This window comes from Alosa alosa, chromosome 14 (genome assembly GCF_017589495.1).
Source record: "Alosa alosa isolate M-15738 ecotype Scorff River chromosome 14, AALO_Geno_1.1, whole genome shotgun sequence".
Taxonomy (NCBI): domain Eukaryota; kingdom Metazoa; phylum Chordata; class Actinopteri; order Clupeiformes; family Clupeidae; genus Alosa; species Alosa alosa.
The window spans coordinates 25,325,485-25,344,884 of NC_063202.1; the positions used below are offsets into that span (position 1 = coordinate 25,325,485).

The 19,400-nt window shown below is 38.6% G+C and overlaps 1 protein-coding gene across 1 annotated transcript; it reads left to right on the forward strand.

Moving 5' to 3' along the window:
• The first annotated feature begins 154 nt into the window (after window positions 1–154).
• LOC125307555 (sorting nexin-1-like) lies at window positions 155–19,267 on the forward strand. Its single transcript, XM_048263593.1, has 15 exons — window positions 155–695; window positions 2,485–2,632; window positions 4,586–4,710; window positions 4,865–4,931; window positions 5,035–5,078; window positions 5,160–5,301; window positions 9,312–9,390; window positions 10,473–10,548; window positions 11,285–11,398; window positions 11,513–11,606; window positions 11,785–11,990; window positions 13,638–13,781; window positions 18,046–18,126; window positions 18,212–18,283; window positions 18,424–19,267. Exons 1-15 carry the CDS (start codon window positions 576–578, stop codon window positions 18,472–18,474), a joined length of 1,563 nt encoding a protein of 520 aa, XP_048119550.1. The 5' UTR covers window positions 155–575; the 3' UTR covers window positions 18,475–19,267.
• Window positions 19,268–19,400: the final 133 nt, after the last annotated feature.

The following is a 19,400-nucleotide window of genomic DNA, read 5'->3' on the forward strand; positions in this document are numbered from 1 at the left end:
TTTGATGTGAACAACAATATGGTGTCATGGCAACGCTACTTGTACGGCTCTCACGCAAAGTCCCGCCTTATGCCTACCTCTGATTGGCTTACACGAGAGAGCTTAGTTTCCGGAAGTAAGTTTTTCTCCCTTCGACGTCTGGAAAATCCGTATATAAAGAGTTTTAGACGGCGTGACTCATGACAATACATATCATTTCGAGTGAAAAAACAGAGAAAAAGACAAAAGTACAAGACTGTGTCCATGTTTTGATTTCCGAGCGAAATAACTAGTTATCCCCTAAACCACCGCGTATGGCCGTCGCGGCTTCACACTCCACCACAGTAGAAGGCGCTAAAGCGGAATTTTGTTGGTTTGCAAAGATGGAAGTGGAAGAAGGAGGGAGGTAAATGACAAGTGAAATGCTGAAGTGTAGACGTCTGGTCAATTATCTTCAATCGATCGCTGGACACCTCCAAATCATTTGTCAGTCACAGATGCAAGTGAAATTGTTAGATAATTACATTAATATTGTATCACCAATAAGCACGACTGTTTTGGTCATATTCAAACGTTAGCGTTAACATCATCAAAGTATGGAGGCTAGCACAGAGCGTAATCCACCGCCATTCCCTGATCCAATGGATCGAGAAACAAATTCGAATAAATTAGAAGAGGAAAGTGACGACGAGGGTGAAGACATTTTTACTGGCAATGTAAGTAGGCTATACAATGTCAAGTTTATAACGGATGTAAATGCTGTAATCATTCCTGTTTGATAAGCTGTTCAGCTTTGAGTTAGCCTGCTCGAAGCTAATTCGAGAAAACCAAAGGGACAGGGCAGATAAACATTTAAGTTAGCTAGCAGTAACATTCTTATGATTGCCAACATCATTTCAAGTCGTTAGGTCACTTTGTTACATGAATGGGTGTGAGATACAAATTGTCTTCGCAGTTAAGATTTGCAAAAGCTATACATTGCACGGAATTCATACTAACGACAAGGGCAGTCGGGCGACTGCAGACCCTCGCGCCCCCATCGCCGAGTGCTATTGAAAGTGAAACCAAATTCCTAGCATCCTGATCTGGATGATCAGACTACAAAGTGATAACCACGTGTCGATTGTTATTTGGCACATGGGCAATTCCATGGGAAATTACATTTTTTGTAACATCCATAACGCCAATAAAATGTGATGGTATGGCATGATGTGAATGATTACATGAAATTTGAGCATTTGCTAATTTTGGCTGAAGAATGTACATGAGAAAAAATGCACAACAAATGAATGTTATCATTCACATCATACAAATGCCAAGGCATTTCACTGGCGTTATGGATGTGACAAAAAGTCCATTTTCCGTGGAATTGCCCACATACATAGAGATAATGTTGTAAAACATGTGGTGAAATGACATTTAGCTGCCCAAAGGTGTCCTGAGTATCACCAACTATTTATAAGAATAAAGAAAGAAAGATTTAGAAAGAATTTAATAGGCCTAAATAGATTGAGAGAGAAAAGTGTAAAAAGTTCCGTGTGTAAGTATGGCAATATGGCAAGTCCATGTAATGTAGTTTATGCATGTGTGTTCAGGATGCGGATGGCTTGAGGAAAGAACACATTGGCTTTCTCCGCTCTACTGTATCCACTCCCCCTCTCTGTGCCAGTTGACAAAGAGGATATGATGATGGAGGTTATCAGAGGTATTAAGGCAGACAAGCATGCTTTGACTAGGGAAGTTGGGATGGGATCCAGATGACATGTGGAGGATGGTCCCTTGACCAACATAGAAAAAAATGGTCGTCCTGGACCTACGGATCTCGAGATATTCACAGAAAACTGTGTCCATCCTAGTCTCCTTTTGGGGGTCCGGTGCGGCGGGTGGTTGACGGATCAAAGTGACGGTTCTTTGTCATCCTTGTGGGGCGACATGCCCACCAAGTTTCATGCAACCCCGTTTTTTAGTATCCTGGGAATCGTTCACACAAAATTACTGAAGGAATAACAAAAACAAAAAAATCTCTGACAACCTATATGACCGAATTGTGTTACACTAAACTTGGTAGCCTCACCTATTTCTGGTTAAAGTATCCTGTTGGGCGACTATACTGCTGTTGGGCGACTGCAAAGATCAATAAGGCAAAGACAACCACTGGATGAATATAGCCTATACCCTTTAAGAGCATCTTTTAATATTCTACAATCAATATGAGTTTGCTGCCAGTGTTTGTTAAGTGTGTTGTGTTCTGTGTGTGTGTGTATGTATGTTTTTATTTTACTTTATTCTCATCCCTATGCTCTCTCTGTATGATATGTGTCAAGGTTCCCTAGTCTATGAATTTAATTGTTTGAGTAATAGTGGAAGCATTACAGATTATTCCTTTAGGAAACACTCCTGGGCAGTGTTACACTGTGTGAGCAGTGTGTCAACGATGTCGCTTCTTAATATATTATAATGATTCCTCATGATAACGGATGTCCTCTATATCTGAATTTCATGTAGATTAAATCCACCTCTGGCACCCCAGTAAACCAGATACCAACAGACATCTTCACTGAGGAAGGATCAGGCACAACTCTACAGTCCCACAGAGTGCCCCAGCAGGATGCAAATGGCCTACGTTCTGAAGATGATCAAGACCTTTTTTCAGGTACATTTTGTATTGATGAAGGATGTTAGCAGAAACTGGTTTTGTAGAGATTAGATGAAAGTCCAAGTTACTTTCATGGTCCACATATCAGCAACGGAGGTCAAATTATTGTTAATTATAATTTTTTGCCGTTTCAGAAATAGACTTTTATTTTATGTAGAGATAGACCAATTAATTGGGCTAATTTCTGGCATTTTTTAGTTAATTGTCATCGGCCGATATCCAAGGATATTAAGCCAATTAACAGGCAGTTGCATCTGCGGGCTTCCCCCTTGTGTCACTTAAAGATTCCAGCCAGAACAACATTGTTCCTGGGATAAAACCTAGGCTTAACTTCTTACCATCTTTTTATGCTTTGTCTTGCAAATAGAGGGTAAAAACAGGCAAATATCGTCCCCAAAAAATCGGCAGCATATATCGGCCGACCCTGATTTCTAAAGATTGGCATTGGCAAGAAAAACCCACATCGGTTCACCTCTATATACAGTTAATGGTTATGTGGCGAACGACCAAATTGTGATTCAATCTGAAGTTCACTAAAGGTTAGCATCATGAACTGCGGCGCAATTGAAGTTATCACAACACTGTCAACCGAGGTAACTAATCTACCGTAAATCCTCAAATTATGGCCGGAATTCTATTTATAGCTGGGCCTCGGATAATAGCCGGGAGCGTGGTCGATTCGGACAAATAAAGGCCGGTCCCCAAGTACAAGCCGGGGTAATAATTGCCTACCAGTAGGGCTATCAGTCCACGAGCACTAGAAGACATTGTTTCGATTTAACTCTTCACTTAAGAGCTCTTCTTAATATTTTATATTGTTGGTTGGTTGGATATTGTTATCGATGAAAAGTCGTTGTCCTACACCATGGGTCTCAACACGTCGCTCTCAAGCTACCAGCTTGCAAGAGGCTGAAGCAGTACTGCATTTAAATACAGTTGTTGCAGCAAGGCATTCCAGCCTACGAATTTAATAAAAAGTAAATCACGCATAATTAAAAAATAACTCAATTTAGGCTACTTGGATACGCAATAAGGTTTCCATTACAGCACAGCACACATTCAATTAATGAATGAAAGTGGAGTCGAAATGCATTTCTTACCACCATGGTGACAAAGAAAATGAAGTATGATTCGAAATGTAAGGTGACTTGTCAAATTTGCCAAACAACATTTTGTGAGAAACTGTATGTTTCATTCGTCTCATGCTGTTTCATTCGTCTCGACCAGGAGGGAGAATGAAACATCACACACGTCCCACTTTTGCTTAAATAATTCCTGAACGGTTTTGGTCAGGGATGAAAATGCAACTGTATTTGGCGAACAGGACAGATGGACAGATGTAGGTTGCTAGTGACAAAATATTAGCTTTCAGCGTGGTACGATCTTTTTGAAAAATACACTTCATTAAAACATGTTTCATCCATCCCTGCTTCTCCCTATTTGGATCGTTATCTCTTAACACTCAATGAACAGCATCACAAGATGAATGATCCGTAACTGAAGCCTATCATCGGATAGCCTAGTAATATGGATAGGCATTCAGTGTGTTTGAAATAATTAATTTGATAATATTTCCCATCTTTACAGAGGAAAAGTTTTGTGTGAAGGGAATTAAAGGCCTGTCTCATATAGACGCTTGTCTCAAATAATTTTTTGTACATAATAATTTATGGTATCCAGCATCTCCTGGCTTTTTGTAACACTTTTTATTCATCTGTATTAGGGGTGCCAATAATAGTGGAGGGGGCTGTAAATGAAAATTTGACATGGTTATGAATGTTTTGGGGATTAAACTGTTATATTGCTTATGTCGAATTTGTGTTTTTGTTGGTGGCAGAAGAGGTCATTAAAGGAATTCTAGTTTTTGCATTTTAATTTTTGTTAAATCAGTGTTATTCAATAGTCCAAGGCTTCTGTAGATTGTTTGAAAAACTCTTGTTTTATTTTCAGAGGCAACTGTGGAGCTATCCATAGACAAGGTTAACAACAGAGAAAGAAAAGAAATGACAAGGCCAAGCCCTTCTGTACAGGACATTTCTTTCAAGTCTAGTGCGACAAATAAGTCCTTGGAAGAGGTAGGACAAAGAGATAGACACAAGCTGTTGAATCACAGTAACTAATATTGCCATTTCGACACATGCCATCTGCATTTTGCTGAAACAGTCTGCAGTTGATGAGGAACTATTAAAGTTATTTGAAATTATTGTCCTTTTTTATGTCATACTTCAGTGGGAAGAGGAAGAGAACAAAGACAAGTTTGAATTAAACATTGCCGTGACTAATCCAGAGAAAGTTGGTAAGACCCTTTATTTATACAGTACAGGTCATGGCTTCTAAATGTATGTCTGTCAAACAAAATGTGACTATTCATAGTTCTTAATGTTGATGTCTTATTGCAGGAGATGGCATGAATGCTTATATGGCCTATAAAGTGTCTACTCAGGTATGTAATGGCATGTATATATACAAATACATTTGTAAAATATTTGAATTTATTTAATGCACCTCACTTGCCTTCTTGTAGACCACTCTACCAATGTTCAAGAGCACAACATTTTCTGTGAGGAGAAGATTTAGTGATTTCCTGGGACTCTCTGAGAAACTTTCGGAGAAGCATTCACACCATGGGTATATTGTGCCACCACCCCCAGAGAAGAGTGTTGTAGGTGAGGAACTGAACTTGAAATTGAACATGGTTATCACATTGGTAGGTTGGTTTAAGTCAGCGGTTCCCAAACTTTTTTCCCCGCGTACCACCACCTACATCCTGACTCGGCTCTCGTACCCCCACCATCCGACACATAAAAACATAACACATTCTATTGATGCATTCCAGGCATCATGTTTATTAGCCGCCCTACATGATGACAAATAACAAAATCAAAATGCGCAGCTGGTCTATGAGCTCTCACACTAAATAAACAGTGTGGAGAACAACATTAGGAAACACAAAGAACAAAGAGAACATAGGCTTAAGATTTAAAAAAGAATAAATTAACACCTTTCCGACATTGCCCTTTTCATCTTGTGTACCCCCTAGTGCAAGCTCGCGTACTATCGGTGGTACACGTACCACAGTTTGGGAATCCCTGGTTTGAGTGAATAACCTGCCTCAAAAATGTCGTTTTGGGAACTATTTTAACTTGTGAGAATAAAATCAAAGAAAGTCTGCAGGAATGCTGTATTAGACTGACTGTGTCTTCAAATAGGGTAATTTAATTTCAAATCAGACAGAATCTTGTAAAATAGTTGTCTCCCAGATTTTGCTCAAAGTTTGCCGTACGTAATGTTTAGGTCCCCAAACTAACATCTGTAAAATGTTTTTGTTCAATTCAATTCATATTGTTGATCTTTTTACATATATTACAGCTTGTCCCAATTGCATGCGAGCAACCGATTTTGGTGTAGCATTGAGTGTTCTCTGCCCACTCTGAATCTGTTAAATATGCGGTTTTATTGTCATATTTTTGGTTCAAATTAGCAAAACAACACAAGCAACAGAAAGAAATGGGGCGTCCGACAAAACGTTGTGTTGCGTGGCACTGCACAGCACTGTGTTGCATTGCATCTAGTTAGAACATTCTAATTGAAAATAAGGTAATCTAACGGGTTTTCTCGCCAACACTCGGTTGAATTGCATACAGTTAGGACACAGTGCTAAATTCTCAGAAATGCTAAAATACGCAACCTCCCCTATTTTATATTCAACATATTCATCCCCATTTTTTTTATAGACCTCAAACATTGACACAGCTTTAATAAAAGATTGTCTTTAAAATGAAAGACAAGATTTGAGTAGGGATAGTTAACAGGCCTTGGTTTTGGGACCCACTCATGATCTAGATCGAAACAGTCTAAGACTGCAGGAACAACCTGATCTGATATGACATGGAATGACCCAATATTGACCTTTAATGTGTTTTGTGATTAACGTGCATAATGCAAAGAAGACAAAAGATTGGCCTCACTTCCTGTTTGGCGGCTTCACTGTCCATTTTCATTGGCTACATTAGATGAATGCCTTCATAAATCAGAATGGCAATAAGTAACTTTTGTGAGCATTGGTCTGAAGATCATCTGTGGCAAATTTTGTTATCTCTAGAGTCCTTCAAGGTATAAACTGGATGTAGAATTTTATTTTCAAGGCAAAAAAATCAACTGCTATTAGCGAAAATACATTACTGCTTTTTGCAGCTCCCCCTAGAGCGAAAATACATTACTGCTTTTTGCAGCTCCCCCTAAAGCGAAAATACATTACTGCTTTTTGAGGCTCCCCCTAGAAGTACCTGTACCAAGTTTGGATTTTATACATCGAAGTGTTGCTGATATATGAGTCACTGTTCCTGTTTGGCAGCTTTGCCACCAAATTTAATTGACTGTATTCAGTGAACGCTTTTGAAAATTGGAACACCTATATGTAATTTTTGTGAGGCTCGGTCTGAAGAGCATCTTCCAAATTTCGTGAAGATTGGACACATTTTTTTTCCAAATCCAATATGGCGAAAATTGACGTCATGGGGTGCGTTGAATTCGGCATCATCCAAGGATTCCAGTTGTTTTGCTGCTAGGACCCCAATTTACTTGCCTAATTTATGAGTACAGATAAGGTGTACAGGTACACATAATGTTACAGTTTTTTTCAATCGCTAACAAGCGCTTACCCATACTTCAGATACTTTTTCCAAACTCTTAACACAGACTCACACCTACAAAACACAATTGGCCAAATGGATAATTTTCTTCTCAAAAACACATTTTGTTAAATATATACTAACTCTTCATTTCAAAACAGAACACATATTTCTCTGCACACACTAACTTTACCAAAACACTGGAAATCTGACTCAAAATGAAATTATTCTGTCAAAGAATAACACTTGTTTTCTCTTCACAAGGTACATGCAGTCAATCAAAGTACACCAGGTTTCAAAATACTGGCTATTGTTGACATTACAAAAACTGCATAGACTTTTATGTTTCAGTTTTACAGGTATTTGCATGCAAAACATGCTCTATCCACAGTTTTTGCACTAAATTTCTTGGTTGGGAACTGTATGTCCACATGTAATGTGCACATTCAAAAGCATTCCAGTAAAAAGCAAATCAGGTTTTTTTTCCCTTTACTGTTTACTACAGGAGGTACAGTAGAAATACTGTTTACAGTATGATAGAACAGAAAAAGTTTTACAGTATTGCTTACAGTGAACAAAATATCCATGAAACACACAAGAGCATTCTGAACAAAAAACAACAGCAAAAAGCCCAGATAAAAAGGGGGAACTAAAAAAAGCACAAAATTACTGTATCTCATCTCTGCGATCTTTAGAGTTAGGCCACATGTTTTCATCATCACACATTCAACATCGCATCTGATATTAGTTTTTCTCAGTCGCTTTGGTGCTTTTCTCACATCACTATTAACATTTGCACAGCAGTTGGTGCAATTCTCAAAACAATTAGTGCAAACTGCAAAACATAGTGGATGACCTGCAAAAGCACGTCACTTGCTCAAAATGTCCATTCCTCAAAAGCAGGTATTCATGTCAATGAAACTGTCAATGTCATCAGAATGAGAAGTCTTGACACCATCGTTTATGAACAAGATAGTCAAATGGCTTTGTCATGTTTTCATTATGACAGTTCTCTCAGTGTTTTCCAATGCAAAAAAAGGTCAGAACTCGGTGACACTACCTGAACATGCTCAAGACGGCACTATACAGTACTTGTACAGCCATTTGAAAACTACAGTAAAGTTACACATTGCTGTAGTTAGGTGAGTACAAGATACTGAATACGTACATTTTTACTGTATGCTCTTTGCAATTCTACAGCATTGTGACAGAATTTGATAACTAGTTCAACAATTTTGTATGTAATGACTCAAGCAATGAAATTAAGACTATTAGCTTTATTGGGAACGACTATTCAGCATTCATAAGTATAGTTCATTTTGACTGACATGACATAAGCAAATGATAATGTTAAAAAACAGCAGAGAATTGTATGAAAGCAACTGATACATGTCCAAAAGTATTTGCAATTTGTTCAGAGGAAGGAGAAATTGCTACTATGATGTGCACAAATGACTAAATGTGGAGGTTGAACTAATAGTTATGAGAATTTTAATTCTGATCTGAAAAAAGCACCAAAGCGACTGAGAAAAACTGTATCCAAGGCGATGCACCTGAGATAAAACCATTTGCTAGCAGAATCAGAGCAGAAGCAGAGGTTTTGATATAGTGTATCTAAGGTTTGGAGTATTGTGTTTGCTATTGTGGGATGTTGTGTGTTAACATTAGTAAATACTACAAAAACAATCCATAGTTTTGTTGGGAGGTATAGCTTGTCTGTTAAGAAAATGTAAGCATTGCGGAAATGTGTTCACTGACTGCAAATTGTGTGAAAACGACATGACGTGTGAATGGTATGGCCACGAAAGACCGATGCTGTGCTAATTGTGTTTATAGTTTTGAAAATGTGACAACTGGTTAGACAAACGCTTGTTAGCGACTGAAAAAAACTGTAACTGATTGCTTTTTTGACACAGTGGTCATTTGATGCTTTTAAAAGCTTGGGAGTAAATGGCCTTACATTGAAGCCGGTCGTGTCATAACAGGGTTTAGGGTGTATCTATTTTTCTTCATAATATTTGATATTGTGATATTTGCCTTGCTAGGAATGACTAAAGTGAAAGTGGGAAAGGAGGATCACTCCTCAGCAGAGTTTGTCGAGAGGCGGAGAGCAGCACTGGAGAGGTGAGTATCTTTGTGGTCATTCTGGAAGACAAGTAATGTCCGCACCATTTTTGTAGTAGCCTAGAAATCTAGAGTCGGTAAAGTGGCTTAACATAATTAACATAATGGCGGCGGAGTTGCGACGGTTCCGTGTGAATTCCCTGCTACTACTAAAACAAAGATGGATGCTGCTGCTGGCGAACAGCGGACTTAGAATCGCGACTCGAGTTAAGCTTTTTTTAAGTTGGCAAAAATTCAACTAGTCAACTAGCTCCACTGGTGGGAAAACGCATGGGATTCATAAGTTGTAGCGCTATCCTATTGCGTGCAGAGGGAATTTGAAAGACAACCGTTTATCCCGCCCCTCGGATTGAGCACTGCCAATGGTGAGTTCCCAGACCCTACATCTTGATGTGGGTCTGGCTCGTCAGGCTAATTTTTTAACCCAATTTAGAAATATGTTAAATTTGTTGAAATTTCGGAGTGGCAGGGGCATCTGTGCTAATTTCATCAGACTCAGTCATGCTGGCTCCAGCTTTTCTGGGTACTGTGCATCCTGATAAAGTTCCCTTGGCCTTTGGAATTGAAATAGCCCCACATCATCACATACCTTTCACCATACCTAGAGATTGGCATGGTATTATTTCAGTTAGCCTATTAGCTGGTTTGATGCTCATTGAGCTCAATGATATGGCTGGAGGCTAGCGTTATTTATCATCATCTAGGGGTGTGGTAACTGGTACCTCTGGGTTGCTTTGCATTGAGGTGATACTTCACACTTGACTTCAAACTCCTATGGCAGCCTACGGAAATTCCTTGCTGCAGAAATCGCAGAGAAGGATGCTCCTGTCAACAGTTCCATCTGGGCGTTTTTTTTTAAACATAGGCTGAATGTTCCATTCACTGGACCAAGCGACTCTTTTTCGTTTGCCTCCTTCAGTCAAGTGCGCTGGGTCAGAGGTCACCACAAAATGTGATTAATCAGCGTTAATGTTTACATGTTTTGTACCCTTCTCTGCAAGTGTCAGTTAATGCTCACAGAACAGGATGGTTAAATTCCTAATCTTTAACTTGTAATGCTTATGGCATTGTCCTTTTTATAGGTACCTGAAGAGAGTTGTTTCACATCAGACCTTGCTGCAAGACCCAGATGTCAGGGAGTTTTTAGAAAAAGATGAGGTTCGTACATCTGGAATTTTGAACATGATCTGCAAAAAGTAGGGGCTGCCATTCAGGCTTTTCAGTGTTCTGTGTGTTTCTGTCAGTGACTTGCCTTCTACGTCATTCCTCAGCACCATCCGGCCTCTACTAGGAATGGGTCATGATCTTTGAATAACTGAATAGTTGATTTACTCAATATCGATTTGTTGATGTGATAATTGTCTCAAAAAAAATAAAATAATAATAATTTCCCCATGTCTTACGTAATGCATTAATGTAACTAGAAGATGCCATTAAATCTCACTGTACAAGTATAGTCTTCTTATAATTGTGCTGATACTTTCCACATTTTGTGGTAACCAAGAATGTTTTGTAGAATATCATAAAACATGCTTGGTGAGTTGAGGTGAGACTTGAGCAATTATGTTGTTGTGTTTAGGTGTTTTTGGCTGTGTTGGTTGTGCTGTGAAGTAGTGCCTTTATGAATCTCTGGTACAACATGCGGCATAGGGAGGTGTTGCAGCTGTCACCATTTAGTCATGTGATCTGGTATTCTGCATTCTGTTGTGCTATATTGTTTGTTTGTTAAATGTGGTTTACTGCTGTTATGGGAAGTTCCCAATCAATATCACAACATATTGTTCTGTGCAATGTTATAACTAATCTTAGAATAGTTGGTTTCTTATAAAACATTGTTAAGCATGTGGTGATTGAACAGAATAACAATATTAAGAGGTTGGATACGTGTTTACAGTTACCAAGGGCAGTGAGTACACAAGCATTGAGTGGAGCCGGCTTCTTAAAGATGATCAACAAGGCATCAGATGCAGTTAACAAAATGACAATCAAGATGAATGAGTCAGACAATGTAAGTAATGATATTATTGTAAAATTACAAGTACAAGATTAGCATGCAATTCTAAAGTGTATTTTGACATTGCTTGCTCTGCTTTTTTCTGTTTTGGTACACTGGCTCTTATAGTGGTTTGAGGAAAAGTTTCAGGAGGTGGAGAATGAGGAGCAGCAACTAAGAAAGCTTCATACAGTGGTGGATGCTCTTGTCAATCACAGAAAAGGTGAGTGCTTTCTCTCGGATATTATTGTGTTGCTTTCTTTCAGATATTATTGTGTTGCTTTCTCTCAGATATTATGGTGTTGCATAGCTGGTTGGAAAGGCATTTTGTCAAGCAAAGTGGTCATCATCAGGGTTTTTTGCTTGCCTATGTCACTTGCCTAATTATTTTTTCTGTTTAGAATTGTGTGTGAACACGGCTGTGTTTGCAAAGAGTATGGCAATGCTGGGAACCTCTGAAGACAACACTGCATTATCCAGAGCTCTGTCCCAGCTAGCAGAAGTGGAAGACAAAATGGAGCACCTACATCAGGAGCAGGCCTGCAGTGACTTCTTTCTCTTCGCAGAACTGCTAGCCGACTACATACGACTGCTAGGAGCCGTGCGGGTCAGAGTTACACACACATAGCCCATACACAGTGATTGTGTACATTTGTTACATTTTAGTTATAGTGTCTGCCAGAGATGTATTCATACCCGTCTCCTTTTAGAACATCTGAGTAGTACTGCCTGGCCTTTAGATGCCTTTACAAAAGTGAATAACTTATTTGTACAAGGCCTAGAAGAGCACACAAGTGGAAAGTATTGTTAGTTGTCACTACCTTGTCTCGCATCTTCAATTTAATGGTGCCGTTGGTTGGAGGGGGAAGAGGGTAGACTTTGAAAACTTGAAAATAAAATGAGTACAACTTTCAGGTCCCTCCCCAAAGGCTGGGCAATTACCTGAAAATGGATCGAAACTGGCATTTGGAAAGTCTGGACTTAATCTTGCTCATGTTAATTAACCTATTTATACTTTCCCCAATGCCTGCAGGTTTTCCCTTGTTGTGTTCAGTCTCTTGCCTCTTGCTAACTTTAGCATGACTTCACTCACAGGGAAGTTGGTGGACTGGATGTCATGAACGCAAACACAGAGCCAACAAATCTCAACCAGAGCAGTCTAAAAAATGTATAGTATTGTCAGAGTGGGCAGTGTACATTTTTTTCCAAATAACTAATTGTTCATAATCTCATTTGAGGTAAAAGATTGACATTGATTTGAAGTCGCTCAGTCCAACACTTCCCCTCCTGCACCTTTTAAAAATGTGGCACGATTGCACTTCCAAACAGACATTTTATTTTAATAGTGTTGGAAGTTAGAGGAGAAAAAACATTGTATATCATACCAAGATTCCTGCATCTCATCATCTTGTAAAGGCAGTGAAGGATAAGGGTGTGAAAGTGGCATTTCTGAAGGTGGCAATTCTAGAAACATTTTGATGGGGTGGCCAAGCTGGAGCAAAGACTCAGAGAGGGCTGGCACATAAACATAATGTGAAAAGTAAAATACATATTAAAGTCTTAGAATTAATACTAAATTAAGTGATATTAATAACCAAGCTGTTATTTTATGTAGAATAATTGAACATAAGCAATTTAACATGATGTAGTAGCAAACTTAAGTTTTTTTAGAACATCTCAAGCACATACAGTAACTTGGTACTGTAGATGCAGTGCAACAAGAAAGTATTTTCAAGTAAAGCAGTAGCCAATTAGAATGAAGTTTTCCACCATATGTAGGCTAGATGTGCATGGATACATTACAATGGAAGAAACTGGTTCTTAAGCCCAGACTGGACATAGCATCGCAATACATACAGTACCCATAAATATAGCCTTAATAATTTGGCCATCATCAAATCAATGTGAAACACTTGGTGTGGCTAAGAAAACAAATCTACTTTTTTATGCTGACATTACCAACTACCACATCTCCGGTGGGGTGGCCAACTGAATTCTGGGGGTAGCCTGTGCCTCCCATCTTACTCTGCCCCTGGTAGGAGAACATTTTCTAAAATGGAAAAATAAAAACTATTAGTTGGCTTACGGCAGAATTCTGAAAGACTTTATATTTGGCAGTGGTAGTTTTGCATTTTGAAAATTATCTTGTGAAGAGGCTACTTGTTAGGTCTTGTAACTTATGGTATTATCCTCAAGACATTAATTGAATTAATATAAAATTATTAGTGGGTTGTGGTTGTTTTTTTTCTCTCAGAATTCATTTGACCACCGAATGAAAACTTGGCAGAAGTGGCAGGATGCACAGAACACTCTACAAAAGAAGCGGGAAGTTGAGGCAAAACTTTTGTGGGCTAACAAGCCTGACAAATTACAACAAGCGAAAGAGGAGATTACAGAGGTAATTATTTAGCGTTTAGCAAGTTATGAACCAACTTCAGTGTCCGAAATGACTGAAACTTTTGAAACTTCAAAATGTTTTTCTTGTGGTCATTTTCATAAAATCACAAAACCCTGTAAGATTTTGGTTGTGCCGCCCTGTAGATATTGTTGGTAGGTATTAATTTGTGATGGACTATACTGGCGACTTTACAAGACTGGTATTGTTTTGAAATTAATGTTATTCCTCTTAATAATGGAGTTTCCAATAATCATAGAATTAGTATAGAATCAACAGCATGGAAGCATATTAAACACAGGTGAGTTTAAAAAAAAATAATAATATTGTGAAAAAGTTCATTTTTGTCCCTCTAATTTATCTCAAAAAGTGAATCTCATATATTCTAGATTCATTAGATAGAAAGTGAAATATGTCAAGCCATTTTGTGTTTTCATCTTGATGATTATGGCTTACAGATCATGAAAACCAAAAATCAGTATCTCAAAATGTTAGAATAAAGAGGTTATAATACAGGAATGTCGACTTTTGAATAGAAATGAACTTATCTGACTAATTTGACTAAAGTAGTTCATTTATACACTCAATACTTGGTCGGGCTGCTTTTGCACAAATTACTGCATCAATGTGGTGTGGTATGGAGGCAATCAGCCTGTGACACTGCTGAGGTGTTATGGAAACCTAGGTTACTTTGATAGTGGCCTTAAGCAGGAGCGCCACTAGGGTTGTATTCTATAGTTAACACCATACGTGCCCCCCCTCTCCTTATTGAGCCTAAGAAAAACCTTTACATAAACTGGAACAGAAACCCCTTCTTAATCACGTCAACCTACCCATGTCATCCCTTATCACAGTGTTTCCCAAACTTTTTTTCTGGGGACCCACTTTTTAAAAATGACAGACCATCGCAACCCATTTCACTTCAAATCTACCCTGCAACCACCAATATTGTTTAAGGCCACAGGTTCTCCAACTTTTCTATGCCTTCCCCAACCATACATTGCTATAGGATCTAGATAGATAGATCCTGCTTTGAACACAGTTGTGTTGCATTTTGAGCACTATCAGCGTGAAAAATTGGAAATGACTACTGAAAAGATACGTGGTCGTCATTCGTCAGCATAGTAAGCTGTTCCTGTATTTCTAAAAAAAAATGTTGTAGGCTACGTTGCGTTGCAGACAAATGGGTCCATAACACTGTGGACGTCAATTCCGATGTAAACAGCAAATAACTCAAGTCGTTATATTGCATTGTTGTATTGTATTATATTGTATAGTCGTTATATCAGAACAAGAGGCTTTTGCGCAATAGCCAGAAGAATGCGCCTTTACTTTGCGAGGTAGAAAACGAGAGGAATAGTGTTTAAAATGTCCATTTAAATTGTAGCCTAATGCACTGTGCATTTTAAATCAGAAATAAGAATGTGAGGAGGTTGCTATTAACTTTAAAGATTGCATCTACAATCGAAACTATCTACATGCAAATTGAATGGCCTTATGTCCGGTCTATGGATGTCTGATTTAGTTGACAGCACGGTCACTAGATTTTAATCGATAAAGTTGAGGAGCTGGTATCTGTTAATGTGCGTGCAAATAGGCGGATTCATGTCCCTTGTAGTTTGCAACTGCGAGGTACATGGCAGGCGCCCCACAGAACGGTTTCATTTTGAGAGGTAGATATCCATGCTCTGGCACCCCCTCTGCGATGCGTTCGTCCCCTAGTTTCATGCGCCAGTTTCATGAGCTTTTATGACAAAACTGTTACTGTGGTAGTTAACAAACTACATCCTAATAGAAAACTGTTAGCTTTCCTGGTATCAAATGACAAATGGTATCAGTTGGGCCTATAACACAACATTAATTGTGCTGGCGACCAAAATAAAATCCTCGACCCAGACTTTGGGAAACACTGCCTTATTAAATAGCTACCACATGAAGCGTCTAACTTTTACAACACTGGTAGGCTGCGTGTAGGGGTGTTTCAAGCTTTTTAAAAGTTCTGGGATGAGGGAGATTTCTCCCCCGGGAAATTTTTTAAAATTCTGGTTGCTAAACACACTATTTTAACGCAGTTTGGGAAGGACAGAAATACCTTTACAGAGCAGCGGTTCTGGCTCAAATTAGGTGAACATACCTTATGCGCATTATAACTACTTCACTGCCCAACCTGCGAAAAAGGAAAAGAAAAAATAAAACCAATGAGTTTATGCCACGATTTGCAATAGAGAGAAACAGTTATGGTAACCTACTAACAATAAGGATTTGCTCATAACACTCTAAATACATTGCAGTGCTGTTTTGGTATCCAAAACTTTTAGATGATAGGCCTACGCACAGTCAACGACTTTTAACACCCGCACCAACCCGACTTGTCATGACGTTCCTTAGCCCCAAAAAGGTTGAGAACCTCTGCTCTACGCATTAACTGAATCTCTGTTCCAAACAGTGCTTTATTTTTTTTTAAATAAGCCTACAGAGGAAAGCAAACAATTCAACATTTTAAACATGTGTAGACCGTGACTGTAGAGGACAATCTCTCACTGCTGTCAGTGTCAGCATTACTGCTAAGAACAGTAGGCCTACGTCTTTTAACATTACGGTTAAACACCTGAAAAATATTAAGCTGCTGCTGTTGTTTTCTTTTCATGACTGATTGATTTAGGCTATTATCCTATGAATGAATGGAATGTTGTGTTTTTAGCCAGAATTGACCCATCCAAACCCACAGCCGAAAACCGCCACAGGCCAATCTTTATCATGTCATGACAATGCTACATTTTCATATTTTATAGTCTATGGTTTCCATGCACTCCATATTCCGGTTTTATTCGGAATAATGCCATTAAATATTCAGATTGCACATGAGTCAATAAATATAGGCTAGTTGTCACACAAGTTTTTTTTTGTTGTTGTAGGCTAATATTGAATGATTTCACAAATAAAGGCGTGAAAAAATTGTACGCACAGTGTGTACAGAATTACGCCTGCTGACGCCACTGGCCTTAAGGTCAGCCGTATTTTTGGGTCCGGTGTCTCTCACTTTCCTCTTGACAATAAACCATAGATTATCTATGGGGTTCAGGTCAGACAAGTGTCATTCTTCCGGCTATTGCGCAAAAGCCTCTTGTTCTGATATAACGACTATACAATATAATACAATACAACAATGCAATATAACGACTTGAGTTATTTGCTGTTTACATCGGAATTGACGTCCGTCAAGCACAGTAATACCATGGTAAGCAAACCAGTTTTGGCACTGTGGACAAGTCCTGCTGAAAAAGGAAATCAGCATCTCCATAAAGCTTGTCAGCAGATGGAAGCATGAAGTGCTCTAAAATCTCCTGGTAGAAGACTGCATTGACTCTGGACTTGATAAAACACAGTGGACCAACACCAGCAGATTATATGGTACCCCAAATCATCACTGACTATGGAAACATCAAACAAGACTTCAATCAACATGGATTCTTTGCCTCTCCACTCTTCTTCCAGACTCTTGGGACCTTGATTGGACCCTGATATCCAAATGAAATGCAAATTTTGTTTTTATGTGAAAAGAGGAGTTTGGATCACTGAGCAACGGTCCAGTTCTGTCTTTTCTTAGCCCAGGGAAGACGCTCTAACCTGGTCTCTGATTCAGGAGTGGCTTGACACTAGGAATGGGACACTTGTATCCCATTTCCTGGACATAACTGTGCATGGTGGCTCTTGATGCAGACTCCAGCCTCAGTCCACTCCTTGTGAAGTTCCCCCAAGTTCTTTTAATCAACTTTGCTTGACAATTCTCTCAAGGCTGCTGCTATCCTTGTTGCTTGCACACCTTTTCCTACCACATTTTCCCTTCCAGTCAGCTTTCCATGAACACCCTGCCCTTTCAGCAATGACATTCTGTGGCTTACCCTCCTTGGAGGGTGTCAATGAGAGTCTTCTGGACAACTATCAAGTCATCAGCCTTTCCCATGATTGTAGTTGTGTTTACTGAAGCAGACTAAGAGATTAAAGGCTCAGGAAACCAGCATTTCTGTATTATAACATTTTTATTCTAATATTTTGAGAAAGTGATTTTTGGTTTTCATGAGCTGTAAGCCGTAATCAACAATGTTAACAACCAAAAAATGGCTTGAAATAGTCTATATATGTAATATATAGATATTTATATAATATATCTAATGAATCTAGAATATATTAAATAAATTAGGGGGGAAATTTGACCGCTTATCAAAAGCTGTACAAGCTCATGGTTATTAATTTATGCTGTTTACAGTGGGAGGCTAAAGTCACCCAATATGAAGGAGACTTTGAGAGGATCTGCACGACAGTTCGCCAAGAGGTTCTCAGGTTTGAGGTAAGACAATTTCCTGCAGATGTGTAGAAATTATATAATAATCAATGCACAAATGCGTCTTCATCATGCTTGTACTAAATTGCAGAAAGAAAAGGCAAGGGATTTCAAAATCCACATTATAAAGTATCTAGAGTCTCTTCTACTCTCTCAACAAAGGGTGAGTCTCTTTAAGTGTCATGATCATAATGTATAACTATGAATAAAAGTGTATAAAAACTTAACTATATCAAAGTGTCCTTACATAATGTATAACTTGTATTTGAATCAGTATTAACCAACTATTTCTTGTGCATCTAGATCATCAAGTACTGGGAGGCATTCCTACCTGAGGCAAAGGCAATTGTATGAGTGAAAGCACTACCAAGAAGAGACGCTTTGAGCACACTTGACTAAACAACTTGAAAATAACAGAAACCTCTTTTGAATCCTGTAATTTTCTTCGGTAGTTGTATGGTGTTGCTCATGTCTACTTTCATTTTCCAGGTTACTCAGTTTCTATGCCTTAGAGGGAATTAATACATAAAAACGAAACAAAAAGCTGTTTTTGGTTGCACATTGTGTGTAAATCCAAGAGCTGGAAAGAGCAAGTTACAAAAAAATGTGTTCAAACATGTGGTCAAGCAGAAGATTGTATTGCAGCAAATAACCTGTACAACCTGAAAACAGCTCCTGTATTGTGGTGAAGATCTGTTCGCTATGTACAAGTTTATAAAATATTTAACGTTTTTACACTTCATTTGTGATCAGCTGAAAAGCATTTGTAATATTCTAGAGACATTGGATAAATGGTAAGTGGCTGTTGTTTTCCCCCCACAATATTTTTTGCTATAAGGCTTGCTTCTTTACCAGACAAAGAACACTGGGCTGGGGGAGCAAATCACATACAGTACTTAAATATTTTGATTCCACATTTGATTCAGCAAAAGGCTGTTACAGTGTTGAGAATGATTTCCATGCAGTAAACTAAATGGTAGTGACATTGTGTTTTCAAACTCTGCTATATTTTAGACTGCAAATCCGTGCTCTAACCAGCTACTGGTGTCTAATTTCTGCAGACTGGGTGTTCACCAGTTCAGTTACATTCCTTGTGTACTTTCTTATAAGAACAGGAGTATTATTCCTAATAAAATTATACATTTTACTTGTGTTTATAAGTCATACTGATGCATTATTAAAGAGTTGTGTTGCTAATGCCCATCAGAATGAAAATTTTCCCTTAATGACAAACTGTAATTAATTAGAATCACCTTCAATTGTATATCCTGAGGGATAAG